The 17963-nt window shown below is 40.0% G+C and overlaps 1 protein-coding gene across 1 annotated transcript in view; it reads right to left on the reverse strand.

The window, feature by feature from the left end:
• Window positions 1-15687, reverse strand: part of Sog (chordin short gastrulation) — a 173569-nt gene extending 157882 nt beyond the window's left edge. The window contains exon 1 of the mRNA XM_076430434.1: window positions 12280-15687. Within this exon, the coding sequence (XP_076286549.1) occupies window positions 12280-12406 (127 nt within the window). The 5' untranslated portion in view covers window positions 12407-15687. The remainder of the gene's footprint in view (window positions 1-12279) is intronic.
• Between the last annotated feature and the right edge of the window lie 2276 nt (window positions 15688-17963).

Consider the following 17963-nt stretch of genomic DNA (forward strand, 5'->3'; position numbering starts at 1 on the left):
ACACCTTGTATATCTAGTATCTACCTCGTAGATAGATATTTTTCTACATCCTTGTCTCCTTTCCTCATTCCAACGATAAAGAATACGTTCCTTCTTATTGTTTATTTACGAACATATATCTCGTGCCTTGTGCTTCGTGGGTAGCAAAGATATTACTAATTACGTTATAGACGTAAACAACAATTTTTATAGATGTACACTACTGTGCAGACGAAAGAAGCACCCAGTACAATGGCAAACAATATCTTTATGTAGAAATTGTATTGAATGATTGATTTATTGCATTTAAAGTATTAGATAATCCGCAGTAACACATATTCTCAGAACTATTCAATGAAACAGCAGAATCCTCTTTCAAAACTTACTGTGTTCTTATTCGATTTTTTACGCTTTTCTGTTAAATATGGCCGGGTGCTTCTTTTTTTTGCACAGTAGTGTACATACACACTTCCACGGTATAGTTTTCTTTGACAAAATAATTATCGTACTGCACTGTTCTTAGTATTTAATTGTTTTCAAGCATGTGGATGATCTGATGTAAACAGAGGAAATGAACGTCATCAATAGTTTGAGATCAATAACGATAGAGAAGATGTTGCGGTGGTTTGAGAATAAACGCCGCGTCTCATCGGATCGACCTTGTTCTACGCTCTCTCGACGAAGGCCCGAGATATGCTTCACAATCGAAACTACAAAAACATTGCGCAATTACGTGACAAACGTCATACAGTAACAAACAGAACTTCGCGATCGGGTATTATTCTGTGTAGACGTTGATGGCGTCTGTGGGAGCAAACACGCTAAAACGACGATCAAATATTTAGCCTGTTCGAGTAATTTGGAAATTAACGGGTTGAACCTCAATGGTCGATTCCTGCGATAGAAACAAGTCTGGGTCAGAGCCACTCAAAAGCGAAATTCATCAGCTTCACTTTTTGCAAATTTCTCAATTTTATTAGTCGAATACGGATTCGGTATTCATTCACAAGAAGAAACTTACTTTCATTAATTTATCTATTGCTGAAAGAAGTCGTATACGTGACTTTTTAATAACAACTGACATACATACAGTGAGCCACGAAAGTGTACTTGAACGCCCTTTAAAACAGAGTAACTGTTTTATAATTGTACCAATCAACCTGATTTTTTATAATCAATTAGAAGCATTGGTTTATGAAATTTACGTTAATGAAATGTAACCTTGTAAATTATAATTTTTGGAAAATCTTGTTTGCGTATCATTTCGTAAACAATGCTTCTAATTGATTATAAAATGTCAGGTCGTTTGGTACAATTATAAAAAAGTTATTCTGTTTTAAAGGGCCTTCGAATACTTTCGTTGCCCACTGTACATACGTCAGAAACCATTATGATTAACTCCAATAGGTTTTTATTACCAGTTGAGCGTCAACAACCGTTTTCATTAATGATTGCGGTGTACTGTTGTTGATATTATGTATTTATGTCTGTTATTTGACGTTAAAAATGTAGTTAAAAATGAAGAACCACACGAGCTCATTATCAGATTCAGATCATGACACTTGTCCAATAATTTATGTATTTTCCATGCATCTAGTATGTACCTATTCGGAGCTTTTGAACGCAGTTAATCGGCTATGCAACGGCTCGAGAGGTCTTCGAAAATCGTTACTCTAACGCGGTAAATGCTGACCGAATACCCAGGCATCCACCGATTAGTTTTGAAATTATTGTAATAGGTAGACTGCGGATTTTATGCATTTATGATAAAAATGGGTACATGTAATTTAAAGCAGTAGACATGTTAAAAATATTTAAGGACGTCAATGTATTAGTTTCAGCTTAGTAGGATAATTAGAAAAGAATACAATTTTTATTTGGCTCCTGTGTCCTGCAATCAATGCAAACATCTTTTATTCTGCATAAAGATCCGCAGTCTAGTAATAGACGTTTCGATTAATAACGTCGATTTTTTCGCAAAATTAGAGCATGTTCACCATAAGCTTCCACCAACAATCGATAACTTTCAGCAGCCGTTTTCTTCGAATGAAAGGAGGTTATCAAATTTCCCCGCAAAACGTCTTTTTCTGGTTCAAAATTCGACACATTTAAAGTTATGAAAAACTGTTTTTTTCACAATGACAATTTAATAACGAACTGGCTTTTGATGGCGTGTGTTTACCCTCTGAAACGCCATGTATTAGTAACGTCATATCTTAGCAAAATCGACATTATTAACCGTAACACTTATTACTTTCGCGAGTTGTAGACACACTTTATCGAGGCAAGGGCTTAATTTTCAATGGTTTAATGGGATTGTAAGATCCTTCGTGTAGTAGCTATAAGAGATTATAATGAGCTATATAAGAAAGATAAGTGATCGCGCCGCGTTATATGTACATATAGGATTGATAGCGGCAACTTTAGATGATCATTTAGATAACCATTCCATTTTAATCGGTTCACTTGAACCGTCGCGGCGGCGCACAGTGGTGCCAAATGGCCAAAAAGCGGAAAAAAATCTATACAAACCGAACCATCCAACAAATTTGCTTGAAAATTTGTGGGAAGCATGCCACAGGTACAACGGTTATGTGGCAAGAAAATAAATATTTATTTATTTATTAATTAATTTATTTTTTCATTAAAACTTTTCTTTACTTGTTTTACTGTTCTCCGATTTGGATGAAATTTAAATATGTTATAGATTTCAACATTTTGAACAACTTTTTCCTTTTCCAATATAGGGGGTCGCTTTTAGTTTTCGAGATATTCGCATTTTCGTATGCAGGAACTGACCGGGAGCCGTAAGAGCTGTGTACATACATATGTGTGTACACACCAAGATTTTCACCACTTTTAACCACTTATACCTCGTGTGTATGTTAATCAATTTCGATGAAATTTTCAGTATATATATAACTAACATAGATCTACTAAACGTATACTTTAAATTTTCTATACGGGGACAAATAAAAAAAAATTTTTAAACTGCCTTTTTTTACGTAATTGCTATTCTTTCAAAAAATTTTTTGCACGTTATTTAGTAAACAACTGCATTTAATTGATCACAAAAAATCAGATCGTTTGGTAAAAGTTTAGAAAAGTTATTCCGTTTTAAAGAGCGTACACGGATACATGCGACTGACTATAGTTAGAAAAAATTGGTCGCAGAGCCAGGTTCGCAGGAGTTCGCAGCCAAAACCTGGTTGGATATGTATACTTTAAAGTGTGTTGCATGATTTGCAACAAGTTTTATCTTGGCGCTGTTTGGCGCAAACAAGTTATGTCAAATTAAACTTTAATTCTACTATTCAAAATAGCTCTTTTTCAATTTGTGTTTTAGATAAATAAATGACACTTACATTAATTAAAGCTACGTTAAATAAATCAACTATTATAAACACAATCAAATTATAATATTGTTCAAGTGTTATAATGTTTTAGATTCTTGTGGCTGCGTTTGTACGTAGACGCATTTATAAGCAAAAATCGCAGGTTTCCTTTTTCCAAACTTTCATGTCATATTATTAATAGAAATAAGTGATACTTATAAAAAATTTTTATTGGTTTAAATACTCCAACTATATAGTAAACGAAATTTTTTTCCCAGCTCGCACCACTGTGCGGCGTCGCGTCGGGAAATTGTCTTACGTCGGTCTCTGTAAAATGTTTCTGTAAAAAATTGCATTAATTAATTAATTGCAGGGTGCAGGAGCTACATAGACATTTATTTCGTTTCATAATCATTTCAATAAGTTGAAAATAATACGATAGTGTTTTTAAGTTCTTTGAATATTTTCATTGCTTTGCAATTGATCTGCTCACTTTTGTCATGAATGCATAAAAAATCCGCGGTATAATAATAGGAAATAAACTGTTTATGGCAACAAAGTGTTACAGTAACACTTTATGATTGTCCTGTGGTACTAAAGATAATGAATTTTTCGCGAAGCTTTGAATTGAATTGTTCATAGAAATTTTATATTGTACGAAGATTCACAGCGTAATCAGCGTTGTTATGATAAAACCGCAGATAATTCTACAGATAGTTATCTGCGTCAGAAAAAGTATGAAGCCGATATTCAAACCGGTATTCAAGTCGATAAAGTCCGTAACGATGACGTTATACTCGCATATTCTGTACTAGTATGAGTATTCACATGTATGCTGCAGAAATTTCGCGTCTACATCTCCATTTATTTATCGGAGCTACAGTTTGGGATAATACAATTCTGCATCGTGTCATATTACATCATAACAAGGAATCTTTGATAAGGAATATCAATATTTATGAGTTTATATATACTCTTTTTTAAATTGTCGACTGTTCCAGTGTTGGTATGGAATAAAACTAGTGAGTATGTGAAAAAGCAGAAGGAGAGAAAGATAACGAGAAAGCACGAACTAAAGTGTGAATGAATGATAAAGTCTCATTCACACAGTCCACATTTAGCGAATACACACACACACAAATCACTATACATTGTACAGATACGATATTAATTGAAATTTCGTTCAGACTCATTTTTGGTACTTTTAATGAAATGTAAATGTACCGAATTCATCAAACAAAATTTTACTGTACAATCTTTACTTGTTTGAATTCGTTCACAAAAATGTGAATTTGCATACGATTTCGCAACTTGAAACTAACAAATCATAGTAAAACGAGCTTATTTTTATTTTCAAATGCCCAAAAATCCCTAGTTTAATAGCAAGTGCATAAAATCCATGATAATGGCTATTCATGAGTAGACTGCGAATCTCCATGCAAAAATGTACACATTTCTTTCATTAATATTTAAATATGTTGAAAATAATTAAATTCTTTTAATCTTTCTACTGTTCCAAATTGCACATCAGGTGGAGTGGGGTAAGTCCGTCTACGGGGCAAGTTCGTTAATTGGTTAATTTTATTGTAATTTTAAATGAAATTTCTCTAGCTTGTATTTATTAATGTAGTATAAGTTAGTATGAACTATTCTACATAGATGTCGTCTAAGAATAAAGGTGTTTTCCTCGCTTAAATCAACCAATGCCAAACAGTCACGTGCGAGGTATTTACACGTAAAACTTTGAGGTTACCCTGAACGTGCAATAGTTTACAAGTTATTAATGTATTCTGTTGTTGTTATTTTAGGTAAGTACAACAAATATTGATGTAGGTTTACATTAAATAAACCGTTTCTATAGTATTTTATAAAATTCATTTAGAAAAACACTAAGGTGATCTTGCCCCGTAAATGTTACTACACGGGGCAAGTCCGTACTATCACGGTGGGGTAAGTGCGTACTGTATAGGTAACTATAAATCTAAACAATATATTTAATGCAATAAAAAGCATTTTGTAAAACTTTGTTTTAATATCACTCTCTCATATTTCAGCATAAAAGTACTTGATTGTTTAAAAATGGATAACTATAAAACTGAACAATATAATTTAATTCAACAAGAAGCATTTGATAGCAGGCTTGATAATAATTCTTTTCTTGTTCCATAGCACTTGAAACAAGGTTCGAAAGCATTTTTAACTCTCAGAGACGGACTTGCCCCATCTTCGGGGCAAGTGCGTCCTGGTTGACACTTTGTACAATATCCTACCAAAATGATAATTTTCAAGCAAAATTAGAATCCTATATAATACTAATTCATCAGTAATAACTGTGGCAAGAGTTTGATACCAAGAACGTTAAGTTTTTACATACCAGACTGAAAATACATCAGTTTAAAAAGTTCAACTTTGCAAAAACTAGGGGGGGGGCGTACTTACCCCACTCCACCTTACTTATTTTCGTCATAAATGCATAAAATCCGCTGCCTATTTATCAGCAAGAAATGATTCATACCTAAAAACTTATTTTACACATTCACTTAAATTCAGAAGAATAAACAATACATCGATCCTTGAATGATCTAGCATATTGGACGTTCGCAAAAATGTTGTATCCGATGTTACAGCAGAAATGGTAATTAGCGAATCTAGATCAATGATATACAGTGGGTGTACAAAGTGATCGTACACTTTTTAAAAACTAATAACTTTTTTGTAATTGTACCAAACAACCTGATTTTTCGTAATCAATTAGAAGCTTTGGTTTACAAAATGATATGCAGAAAAGATTTTTCAAAAATTATAATTTACAAGGTTAAATGCAAAAATTAAAAAGGCAGTTTTTAAAACTTTTTTATTTGGGTCCTTAATGAAAATTTAAAAGATATGTTTTGTAGATCTATGTTAGTTATACACATGCTGGAAGTTTCATTGAAATCGATTAACATACACACGAGCTACAAGCGGTTAAAAATGGTGAAAATCGTAGTTTCACACAACTTTTGATCAGTTTCTGCTTGAAATCCACAGAATCGTACATCTTTCGATGCCTGTTGTTTATACCTGCGTCAGTCGATTTCGATGAAATGTTCAATATGCGTATAAAGAACATAGATCTAGAAAACATATATTTTAATTTTTCATTAATGGCCCAAATAAAAATGTTTCGAAAAATGCCTCTTTTATTTTCATATGCAATCTCGTAAATTGTAATTTTTGGAAAATCTTTTTTGCATATCAGTTCGTAAACTAATGCTTCTAATTGATTATAAAAAATCAGGTCGTTTGGTACAATTATAAAAATGTTATTAACTTTTAAAAAGTGTACGAATACTTTGTACACCCACTGTATGTATGTAGAATCAACGAGAAAGTAGAATACGTCTTATCTACAAAATACAGAATGATCAGCGCACGCGACTACGTCGGAGCACATATTGCGCTAACGGTTCGCCGAATACCGAAAGTATGGATCCGGCTTAACGGCCTGCGATCTGCGACTTTCAAGTCAGACGTATGGTTCGCGAATAACGTAAACGCGCCTGGTATGTGGGTGCAATTAAACGGGTTATCGGCCTCTCAGATATACAACGCAATCGGGACGACGCGCGACGCGACGCAACGCGTTGCGATTTTCAACACGGTGAGATTTTAGAGCGCGCGTCGTCAGAACGAGACGGAAATTTTGCAAAGCGAAGCGGCGACAGGCGTCGAAACGCCGCGGAAATTTCACCGCGACGAGCGCCGTATTATCATTCATCGCGGTGAGCCTGTTTACATATTCGCGAGGCGACGAGCGCGTAATTCACGGCCCACGCTTTGTGTCCAAGCCGACAAATACCGCCGCGGTGACCCGCACGCGACTTTACACGCTTTTAACTATCTAGAATGCAAGTTTTCCTTTCAGCCATTAAACAAAATCGCGTAACGCTAAATCGAAATTCATTTGCCACGGTACAATCGTGATAACTCGAGCCTGTGTAAAACGGCCCACGATGCAATTTCTCGTACAAATTAAATTGCTTCAACCGTTTTCAAAGACAATTGCAACGTTTGTATGCTACGTGTACATAGTTGACCAAACACATCTTTGAAATTTTCGTTATTGGCCCAACTAAAAAATTTGTAAAAATCAATTTTTACTATTGTATTTTCACAAATTCCGACCAAATGCATTTTGCCAACATATGTTTTACACGTCATTTACTAAATTCATCCTTCTAGCCTTACAGAGAAATTGAAGTCGTTTGGTCCATTCATAAAAAAGTTATTCTGATTTAACGTGTTTGTGATCAGTTATGCTCCTAACTGTATATGTATGAGGTTTGTTTTGTAATTTTATGGCGAACTAATTCTAACAAGAAATGGAAAGTATCTGCATTGGTACGTAGTTCTTGTAATAATTTCATATTAGAATATACTTTCAAGAAATATGCTCGAAAATATATCTAGAAAAGTTGGAAAAAGAATATCTAATTGAATTCGGAGAACTATGTAGCCCTAGAGAACTTTATCCATTTTCTTAAAATCCTTAAAATATTTTGTAAAACATCTGTTTAATATGTGCAGTTTAGAGAAATACACTCGGAAATATACATATGTATCTAGAGAAATTGGAAAAGATTATTTGAATGGACTCTACTATATTCCTCAAAAAACGTCTGTTTTGCGAGGGCTAAATAAAATTTGAACAGTGCAGGTAGACATATAATATGAGCATATGACTTCAAAGTAACATGGCGTCATAGAGAGTTAACGACCATTGGCGACGCGACGCGACGCGACGTCGGCTCACCCGGCCGTACCTGTTTCGTTAATTACTTGAGGAACGGGACTCGGTACGTTTTATTCCAAATATTTGAGTCGACTAAAAAATATTTACGTTTTTCCTCAATCTAGTTCTTATATAAATAAATCGCCGGTAAACTTGTCCAAGAACATAACAATAAAAACAACTTAAAACACGACGGAAAATTGTATCTAAATATCCGTTAAAAGAATGAATTCAGAAAGAAAATAATTGATAAAATTACTCGCTCAGGAGGAGATTTAAATTTTATAGGAAAAATGAGATACGTGTGTATTTTGTTTGAGACAGTATTGAGACTTTAGTTAACAGTATAATAAAACAGGTCAAGGAGTAAGACACGTGATAAAACTGACGTAAATACCAGGACAACTAAAAAATTGGTATACTGCGCAGATTTAGTACGCAGCAAAGTCGAATCGGGCACCGTGCGCATGCTTGTTTGATTTTTATCTCAAAACCAAGTACCGAGAACAGACCCTTTGGTAATAACTGTTCGGGGAAAACCAGTTTTCCTGCTAAATTCAATTAATCGCTCGTTGACTCGACTAATTTCTGCTGGGGAAATCCCCTCGACTCGGGTTTTTCGATACACTTTCTTTCGGCGATCCACCATTAAATTGATGACTGGACACTTGAATTTGATACCTCATTCGCCTGGTAACTCGATCGTTATTAAAGGTAAGTATTACGCTACGTAATCTAGAAGTAACTGTAATTAATCCCCGGCTATGTAACCGCATTTCCTCTCGAAACATTTTTGCTTTAATTGTTCAACGTCGGACTACTGTGTTTTGTAGCTATAAAACGTGGAATAAATTATGTACTGTGTCGAAACAAAGCCACACGAGCGTGAAATTTGTCTTTTGATGAATTGAAGACTGCGCTAGCTTCTAATCTGCTCGGTTCTTGAGCGACGAAATTCAAACGATCTTTACTTTTGTTAGAATGTACGGCTTGTTTTGAAACGACATGAACTGCCGTTTGATAATTATTAATGTTAAGGTGTCGATACTTAAAGTGTCATTACGTGCTGTGTTCTACATAGGAACACGACTACAATGCACACCCATTAGCTCGTTCTAACATCTAGGTCAGTGCGAGGTGTTGAACCGGTACGTTACTTCCTGCCACATCGTGACATCCACAATTGCAGTTTTCTCGAGTCTTGTACTCCACGATTAAAAAAATACAATTTCGAATAAACTTAATTTTTCCTCGTTAATCCCCCCAATTTGAATTTTTATTCTCGTGAGTGTAGAGTCGCATCAATATTTGAGGCTCTTAGCGACTAATCGATGATCCAATTCTTTACGAGTTTATCTTTGAAATATAGTGTACGCCGTTAATGAACGAGATAACTACAATTGCTTGGATTTTGTCACCGAGGGCTTTTTTTAAGTCAGTTGATCTTTTGTATTTATAATGTAATTCGTATGTATTAATTCTCGGACGGCGGAACTTGGGCCCATTTTGACCCAGAGTTAGAAACGTTCCATCTGAATTTTAATCTTATACTAGCTTATTCAAATCATTAACTGTTTATATTGTTATGAAATAAAAATGAGTTAAAAAATATCTAAACACAAACTGATGCACAAGGATCTGAAAATCGTCAAAAGCATCCGCCTTTACGAGGGTTTAAGTTTAGAAGCGTGTCAAGGATAGAAGATCAAACAAAATTGATTTTGCTACTCACAACAATAAGAAGCAGAAGAAATGAACTAATTCATAATCTTTATGCTTTAACTGTGACAGTTCAATTTTTCACTTATAAGTTTCATTTGCGCTCGCTGTTATCTGACTTTTCTGAATATCATTCCCAGTTTATTAAGTGATTTCTTTAACAGATAAAAATGAAAATAACAAACATAACGATTGCATGAAACTACAGAATCTCTCGAACATCCGATTTCACAATTACAGTCGCAGAAAAAAATTCCAAATCCAAAATATAAACAACGGGCAAAGGTTAATTATGCAACAAACGATTACTAATCAGCTGTATAAATGAGCTACATTTGAAACCGACATCGCGCTCTTAATACGACCCTACGACACCCTGTGTTCATACTACAAACTAACAGAAAGATTATGGTAGATGTGCCTTGTTTCGGCACCTACCCGGTAGTCACACTTCCTGAAAAAGAAATTCCTTAACACTAATTTTTACTACTCCCTCTGTCCTATAATAATAGTAGCAAGTGAATATTTAAACGGGAATTATTGTCGAATGCAGCTGTAAGTTATGTTGTAGCGCAAAATTGCGAAGCCTTTAATCAAAATAAATCTTTCATGACATCTGTCATTTGTTTTGACACATCTTTCAATTTTTAGGTTAACCTAATTATTACGAATTATAACTATTTTTCTAATTTCATCCGCTGATCGAAATCAATTGTTTTATTTCAGTTGAATATCAACCCATTGTAAAAGTAAGATGAAAAAAAAACAAGTTATGCTGGAAGCAATGAATATCGATGGCTCCAATAATTTTAAGCTCACGCATATGGGGAAAGCAAAGCTTCGCAGCCAAGGGATCCTACCTACAAGTTTAAAATGCAGTAACGAAATCATTGAAAAATTCAGAGAGAAACTATCTGAACACTCAAAATAAAAATTAGGAGTAATATTTTTAATTTATTGTTAAATGTAATCTAGTTTTTTTTATAATAAATGTTGCGTTCTATATTTATTTTCTTTTTCTACTATTATTATGGGTCAAATTAAATTCATCAACTGCTACTATTATTATGGGACAGAGGGAGTATAATATACACTGGAGTCAAAAAAGATATTCAATAAATTCCCATGAAAACACCTTTGCAATTTCAATAATTGTCAAATAAAAAATCTAAAATGGATCATTTGACCCCTCGTGGTAGGTTTGGTGTTAAAAACAAAGATACACATATCTACTATCAAACTTCTACAGACTTGAATGAGCACAATGAGTCCATTCCTTGCTTCCAATGCATTACATTGGCGCCACTGTGGAGACAGTCTCAATCTACTGCTCATAAATAGAATATTCTTATGTGCGCTAGAACAAAGCAAACTAATCAAAGGAATCGAAGCCAAGAGATTGGTGTGATTAGACTGCGGATTTTATGCGTTTGCAACAAAAATGGGTAGGTGAAACAACACGTTCGCTACCAGCATTTGTTTCGTTGCTTACCTTCCTTGTTCGAAAGTTTTATTAAATGCAACGTACCCAATTTTGAATGATTAAAACAGTTTAGCAGAAGAAAGTCACAGATTCTCTGAAAATTATGCATTCTACTATGACTTTAAACAACGAGGTGTTTTACTCTTTTTAAGTGAACTGTGTGTCTTATGGATTATGAACTGATTATGGATGTATTCGTTGCAGCTTATGAATATAATTAAAGGATGAAAGAAATTTTTATCTGTTCCTTGTATGCGAACAATCTTCATTTTCTACAAAGATCCGCAGTCTATTCACGATCATTTTCTTTCAGTTTCTGTTTCTCCGAATGAAATCGTTGTTTCTCAAGATTGCCGCTTTAAAAGTAGAACTGGATGGCATAAAAAAAATGCTTGCAATGCTTATGGTTAATAATAACAACGCTTAAGCTAGCAAACTGCTGGGTTTAAATGATTAGCTACTGGAAGGTTTACACAAATGCAATAGAAGCACGATGAAAAACGTTGTAAACGAAGGTAAGGAACCACTAATCGGGTATTGAAAGAAGAGTTCGACAGTCGAAAATAACGCGCGAATAGGCACGATTCAATTTTCCCGTTTACCGGCGAAAGAATGACGGTTCGAAAAGTTGCGTGCGCCGCGCGACGCGACACCGATTCAAACGCGTAGAGAATCGGCCGTTCGATTCCCGCCTTTTTCGCGCGGCGCTCTCGTTACGTAAAAGCGGCGCACGGCCCCGGTATTTTCGAGGCGTTCTCTAACCTTTAAAGGAAAAGAAACTGCCCGGATTCTGACGAAATCGCGACGGGGAAGCTGGACCGGGTCGCTGGACGTCAGCGATGAATCTCTCGCTTCGAACGGCCGTCCGTGCGGTCAGAGATCGACCGCGTTCGATCGATTCCGAGAGAGTACAATCGGGCGCGTGCGTTACGTAGGGGTGGGGGGAGATGTGCAAAGAAAAAAATAAATTGGAAAGAATGGCGACTTACCGGCGGCGCGATGAGGCCTTCTCGCCCAGTCGTCTTCGATCAAGGGCGCGACCCTTCGTGCACGCAACGTCGAAGGGCAAGAGACGACGACGAGCAAGATCGACAAGAGAACACCGTGGCAATGCATCTCGGCAGCTTTCGGTCCTATCGCGTTGTTAGTTCTCTCTCTCTCTCTCTCTCGCTCTCGCTCTCTCTGTCTCACTCGCACCCGCGTATTTCTCCTATTTCGCTTTCTCGTCCCTGGGCACTTCGTGATTCAACGCATATAGCGTGTCCCCCGTCTCGGTTCCACCTTTCGCGTGTCTCACTCTGCTTTTCTATTTGTATCTTTTTCTCTCTCCCGATTCCTCCGCTGTCTCTCTTTCTCTGTCTCTGTCGCTCTCGCTCGCGTCACTGTCCGTGCGTCGGTCTCTGTCGCCGGAGCCGCGGCCACTGGTCTATTAACGACCGTTCACTGCACGAAACTTTCTGCACTGTACGCCACTCTGTACGGTCTCGCACCAACTTCAATCTTCTCCCGCGTTCCCAACGCGACACATTCGGAAGAGAAACGAGAAGACGAGGATCGTTTGAACAGCGGGATCGCGGCGATGATCACGACGAAGACGACGAAGACGACGACGACGACGAAGTCGACGACAAACACACGACGACGTCGAAGCACGACAATACGCACGCAGATCGCGGACGTGTACGATAATGATTAGAAACAATCAGCGGGCCCGAGAGCTCGTGCTAGCCGCAATATTTACTGCAGATAACGCGAGCTGTATCGTGCACCGGTCGAGACACATTCAACGAGCGCATCCGACGGCTTAATAGGCTAAGGTACACGCAGGATCGTTATTCTTTCGTTCTCCGTTTTTCTCTCTCTCGATCTCTTTCCTTCTCTCTCCCTCCCTCTCTCTCTCTCTTTCCCCCTTGATCTCTCTTTCTTATACCGCCTCCCGATCTGTCTATTCGTCTCTCTTCTTTCTCTCGTCTCGATCTCTTTTTTGCTATCCTTCTTTCTCTCTTTTAGCTCGAGTGCACACAGTTCGTACACGGGCTGCTTGTCTCTCTGTCCCCTGCCTCTTCTTTCCCCGTGCTGGTCGGTCGCGCGTTCTGTGTTACTGCGCGCGCGTTTTATAAGGCGGTACACAACGAGCGACGAGTTTCGAACGACCAGAGGGACACGAAAGACCGTGCTCTGTTTCGCGGCTGTTCCTCCTGTCTTCTTCCTCTCTCTCTCTCTCTCCCTCTCTCTCTGTGACCGTCTCTTTCCCTTTTTAACAATCGTCTTTCACACACGCACGCACCTCCCCGCGGTCTCGTTACCATAGATCGTGTGCGCGTCGACGCGTTTCTCGAACGCCGGTAGAAGCGAGCCGTCGCGTGGTCTCACGACACCGAGACTCTATATCCTCGAGAATCGAGCACGGATCGAGAGTCTCGATCGCCGACAACCAGAGAGATCGATCGTCCTCCAACACACTAGATGACGGTTGGTCGTGCGCGTCGAAGTAGTCGTCCCCGTCCGTTAGGCCGGCACGTATCGACGAACGATCATCGACGATACCGAACCTCGAAGTTTGTCGAAGGTCCCATCGCGCATGCGCGGCTCACAGATTTTCCGCGGTTCTCGCGGTTCTACGTGCGGTCTCGGAGGGCACAAACACGGGTGCACTGTCGCGAAATATTCCCGAACGGACCTCGGACCTCGGTGTGTTCTCGCCACTGGGTTCGTTTCTCACCGTTTACTTCGCTCCTCACCGGCCTCTTTCCACGCGAACCAACAGGCCAGTGTGCGTCTGACACGGTCGGCGCGTGACTGCCGTGACTGACTAGCCGTGAGTGAGTGACTGACTGGTGGGAAGCTGTTACTCGACTCGCTCTCTACGCCCGTACCGCCACTGAATCTGATGTATCTGATCATCGGCACCGTCTCCGGCTGGCTCGCTCGAAAAAGCTTCTGCTTTGGCGCTTGCGCCACGCCGAATCGCTTTTTCGCTTTCGTACACGCCGGTACGTGTGAGCAGCCAACACGTTTGTTTGTTCGTCCGTACGTTCGTTCGTTCCTTCGTTCGAGCGAGAGAGCAGCGTGCTCGCTCACGCGCACACCTTCTAACGACTCTGTGTACCACCAGCGATATTATACATATATATATGTATGTGTATATATATATACATGTATGTATATATACGCACACGAAACACGAGACAGAGGACCACGTCTTTGCCCGCGGAAGCGTCGCTCTGTCTGGCGCTTGCACTCGGTGTATTACCGGCTCGCTCGTCTTCTCTTATAATAGTTCTGAACCACGTGCCGGTAACGGGTCACTCGCGACGGGATCGAAGTTGATCGAGCGCGCTAGTCGAAATATCCCGTGTGTGCGTGTGCGTGTGTGTCTCAAACGCGACGGTCCCCGGGGCCCGAAAACGCCACCGATCATGTACATACGTGAAACACACGGCGCGGCGGTTTGTCAAACCAGTTCGATTTCGGCGACACGATCGCTCGCGATAAACGCGCCGCCGTTATCTGACGCGGCGGCGGTTGGTGCCGACAGATCGCCCGGTTGATCTTATCGTTTTTGTTTTCCCTGCCGGCCGCTTTTCGAAATCGATCGCTTACAGGAAAGAACACGCGGTTACACGGTTCTCGGAATTCGTCCCGCTGCCGCCGCCACCGGCTCGGATCCGTTCGCACCACGCGTCTGTCTCTGCTTCCTATTCACTGCGTGATCCACCGGTGCGTTGTGGCGATCGCGTGACATCTCATGCTGTCCGTCTTCTTCTTCGAAACCGAACACCGTGAACGGAGATTCGGTGCACGACGATTCAGCACCGATATCACCGGTTCTATTTCGAACTGTATGTACGTATGTATGTATGTATGTATGTATGCGTATGCGCGTATACAACACACACGATCAGCCGCAAAGAGAGACACACGTTGCGCCGATGTAGCCAACGATGACAACTGTCCGCAGGCCGGTCGAGTCCGTCGCTTTTATGGGGATAGCCGAGCACGCTGCCGCAGCGGGACCCGTGCTCCTATCCGAGTGTGTGCGTACGCGTTTACGTGCTTCATGTACCGCGTTATCGTGCAAGTGCGCGTTCGCGGTCTTTTCTCTCCCCCTCTCTCTCTCTCTCTTTCTCTCTTTCTGGCTTTATCCTTCTTTCTCCGTTCCGTGCGCGCGCACATACACGCCTCCTTGTTCCTCCTTCCTACGTGTGTATATGCACGGACGAATAGGAGATCGGTCCTAGGCGCGGGAGAGCGACTCGAGCCGGTCGAGATGCATATACGAGAAAGGAAGAAAGAAAGCAAAGGGAACAGGGGTTCACCGAGAGAGAACTCGTGTCGTCCGGTGTGTGATACCTCGATCGCGGTGGGTGTCGCGAATGACTGTGCTGTCCGAGAGGTGTGCGAGAGCGCACCGCGCGTGTGGGTGCTCCCCCATCCCCCCCACCATCGAGCCACACCACCACTATCGCGATTCCCACCACCAGCGCACCGCCTGCGCGCTGCCGGCACACCACCACCAACAGCGTCGCCGCGTCACACACCGTGCACCACTGCGAGCACCTATACGCCGGTGTAAGACTGGCAGGTAGCGTTGTAAAAATTCTAATGCTCGGACCATTCGAACTGTTCAACCTTTTCGTTCCACCGATTTTTTATCGCTGTCTTACCACTCGTGCGCGCCGTTCGACTCGTTTCCTGCCGAAACGGATATTCAACGTTTAACCCCTTACTTTACAGCCGAAGCTGTAGTGAAAGAATTTATACCGGGTACTTCACCCAACTTGACCACCTTAAATATCTTTGTTGGTCTTAAGGATACGTCAAATGTCTGAAGGACGAAGTTGAATGGTAAAATGGGGCTCATACGGTACCAGAAAAATGTTTGTTTTTATGTAGTTCTTTTTAGAGATATGAAGGTCACCTTCATTTTTTTTCACGTTCGTTATAAAAAAGTGCTAACCTACATATGTAGTATGTCGGAAAGTTAGTAGTTCAGGAGATATTTCAATTTAATGCCCAGCTGCATCGATTGATGTATTTAAAAATACCTCATTCCATTTAAAAAATGAAAAAGAATTACATAAAAGCAAAACTTTTTTGGTATCGTATGAACCCCATTTTACCATTCAACTTTGTCCTTCAGACATTTGACGTATCTTTAAAAACAACAAAGATATTCAAGGTGGTCAAGTTAGGTGAAATACCCAGTATAAGAAACGGATGGGAATAAGGTACAGACCACAAGTGGAAAGGAAAGAGGAGATTATCAAATAGAAATGGACCGAGTCGAGCAAAACTAGCAGGAGTGGAGGGAATGAGAAGAGAAGGGAAGTTATTTCAACATTACTTCACACGGCGGACCATTCGGCGCGCCCTTCTGCAAGCTTGTAGAAATCTGTTCTTGAAGGATCTAGTATGAAACAAAGCAAGTAGATTATCCCAAGGAAGAATCAGTGGGAAATAAGTAGAAAAGGGTGTGCGAAAATACAGTGGCTAAAATTTACGAAAAATATAGTATCTGCGAGGAAATTGTAAAATCAACGCTTTGAGGATGTTCGAAATCTCAATCTATCTATCTATCTACGGGGTGTCCGAAAACTCCTTCGCTTCCCGGAAATGGGAGGTTCCTGAGATCATTTGAAGCGACATTTTCCTCTGCAAAAATGTTGTCCGCAGCTTTGTTTAGGAGTTATTAACGAAAAACACGGACCAATCAGAGCGCGACCTAGACGGCAAGTTGGCACAGTCGGTCCGCGACGTCAACTGTCTATTGGCCGACTGTGCCAACTCGCGTCTAGGTCGCGCTCTGATTGGTCTGTGTTTCTCGTTAATAACTCTTAAACGAAGCCGCGGCGGCCATTTTTGCAAAGCGAAGGAGTTTTGGGACACCCTGTATACAAATAAAAATTAAATGCTGTTCGTTGGTAACCGCATCCCTTGAGAACGGCTGGACCGATTTGGCTAATTTAAAAAAAAAATGTTTGAAATAGTCCGGATAAGATTTCTAGGGAAAGAAAAATTGGAGAAGTTGCCCGGAAAAATGGAAAATTCGGCAAAAAATAAAAGTGCTTTTTCTATGAGATTTTTGTATGAACTCAAGACCATAACTCACGATTCGAACGATGGATATGCGCAATTATTTTTTTGTTTTGTTCGTTATGGTCCTGGAAAAGTGGCAACCCGCCAGGAGCAGCTAGTACATAATAAAAAGAAATTAAAAGTGGAAAGTAGTAGAGGGTGCGGAATAGCATAAAGAATGACTTACGAACTCGAGTTGTCGAGTACAGGCTGTTAGTGCAACCAGAATTGTCACCAAAATGTCTTTTGAAGCAGCCGACGAACACGTTGAGCCAGAATGATAAAGATGAATAGGCCCAGAGCCTGAAGGTTCCAAGTAGCACGGCTCACCCCTGGAAACAGCATGTACAAATAAAGATAGAAGAAGTTTAAGTACCTGAGTGAATGTACAAGTAGCGAAGAAAGGATCGTCTTATCGAACCCTGTCTAAAACAGTTTGCTTCGGCTTGCTAGGTTACGCTTTCTGTTAAAGGAAAGGACGACAATCTCCAGTTGGCACCAGATCCGAAAAGAAGGTAGGTCGAACAGTCCAGGTGTCCATGGATTTTACGAGCGAGACCTTTAAGGCGAATTCGGAAGGCCGGCTCTGGCGACA

The sequence above is a fragment of the Lasioglossum baleicum genome, chromosome 9, assembly GCF_051020765.1.
Source record: "Lasioglossum baleicum chromosome 9, iyLasBale1, whole genome shotgun sequence".
NCBI lineage: Eukaryota > Metazoa > Arthropoda > Insecta > Hymenoptera > Halictidae > Lasioglossum > Lasioglossum baleicum.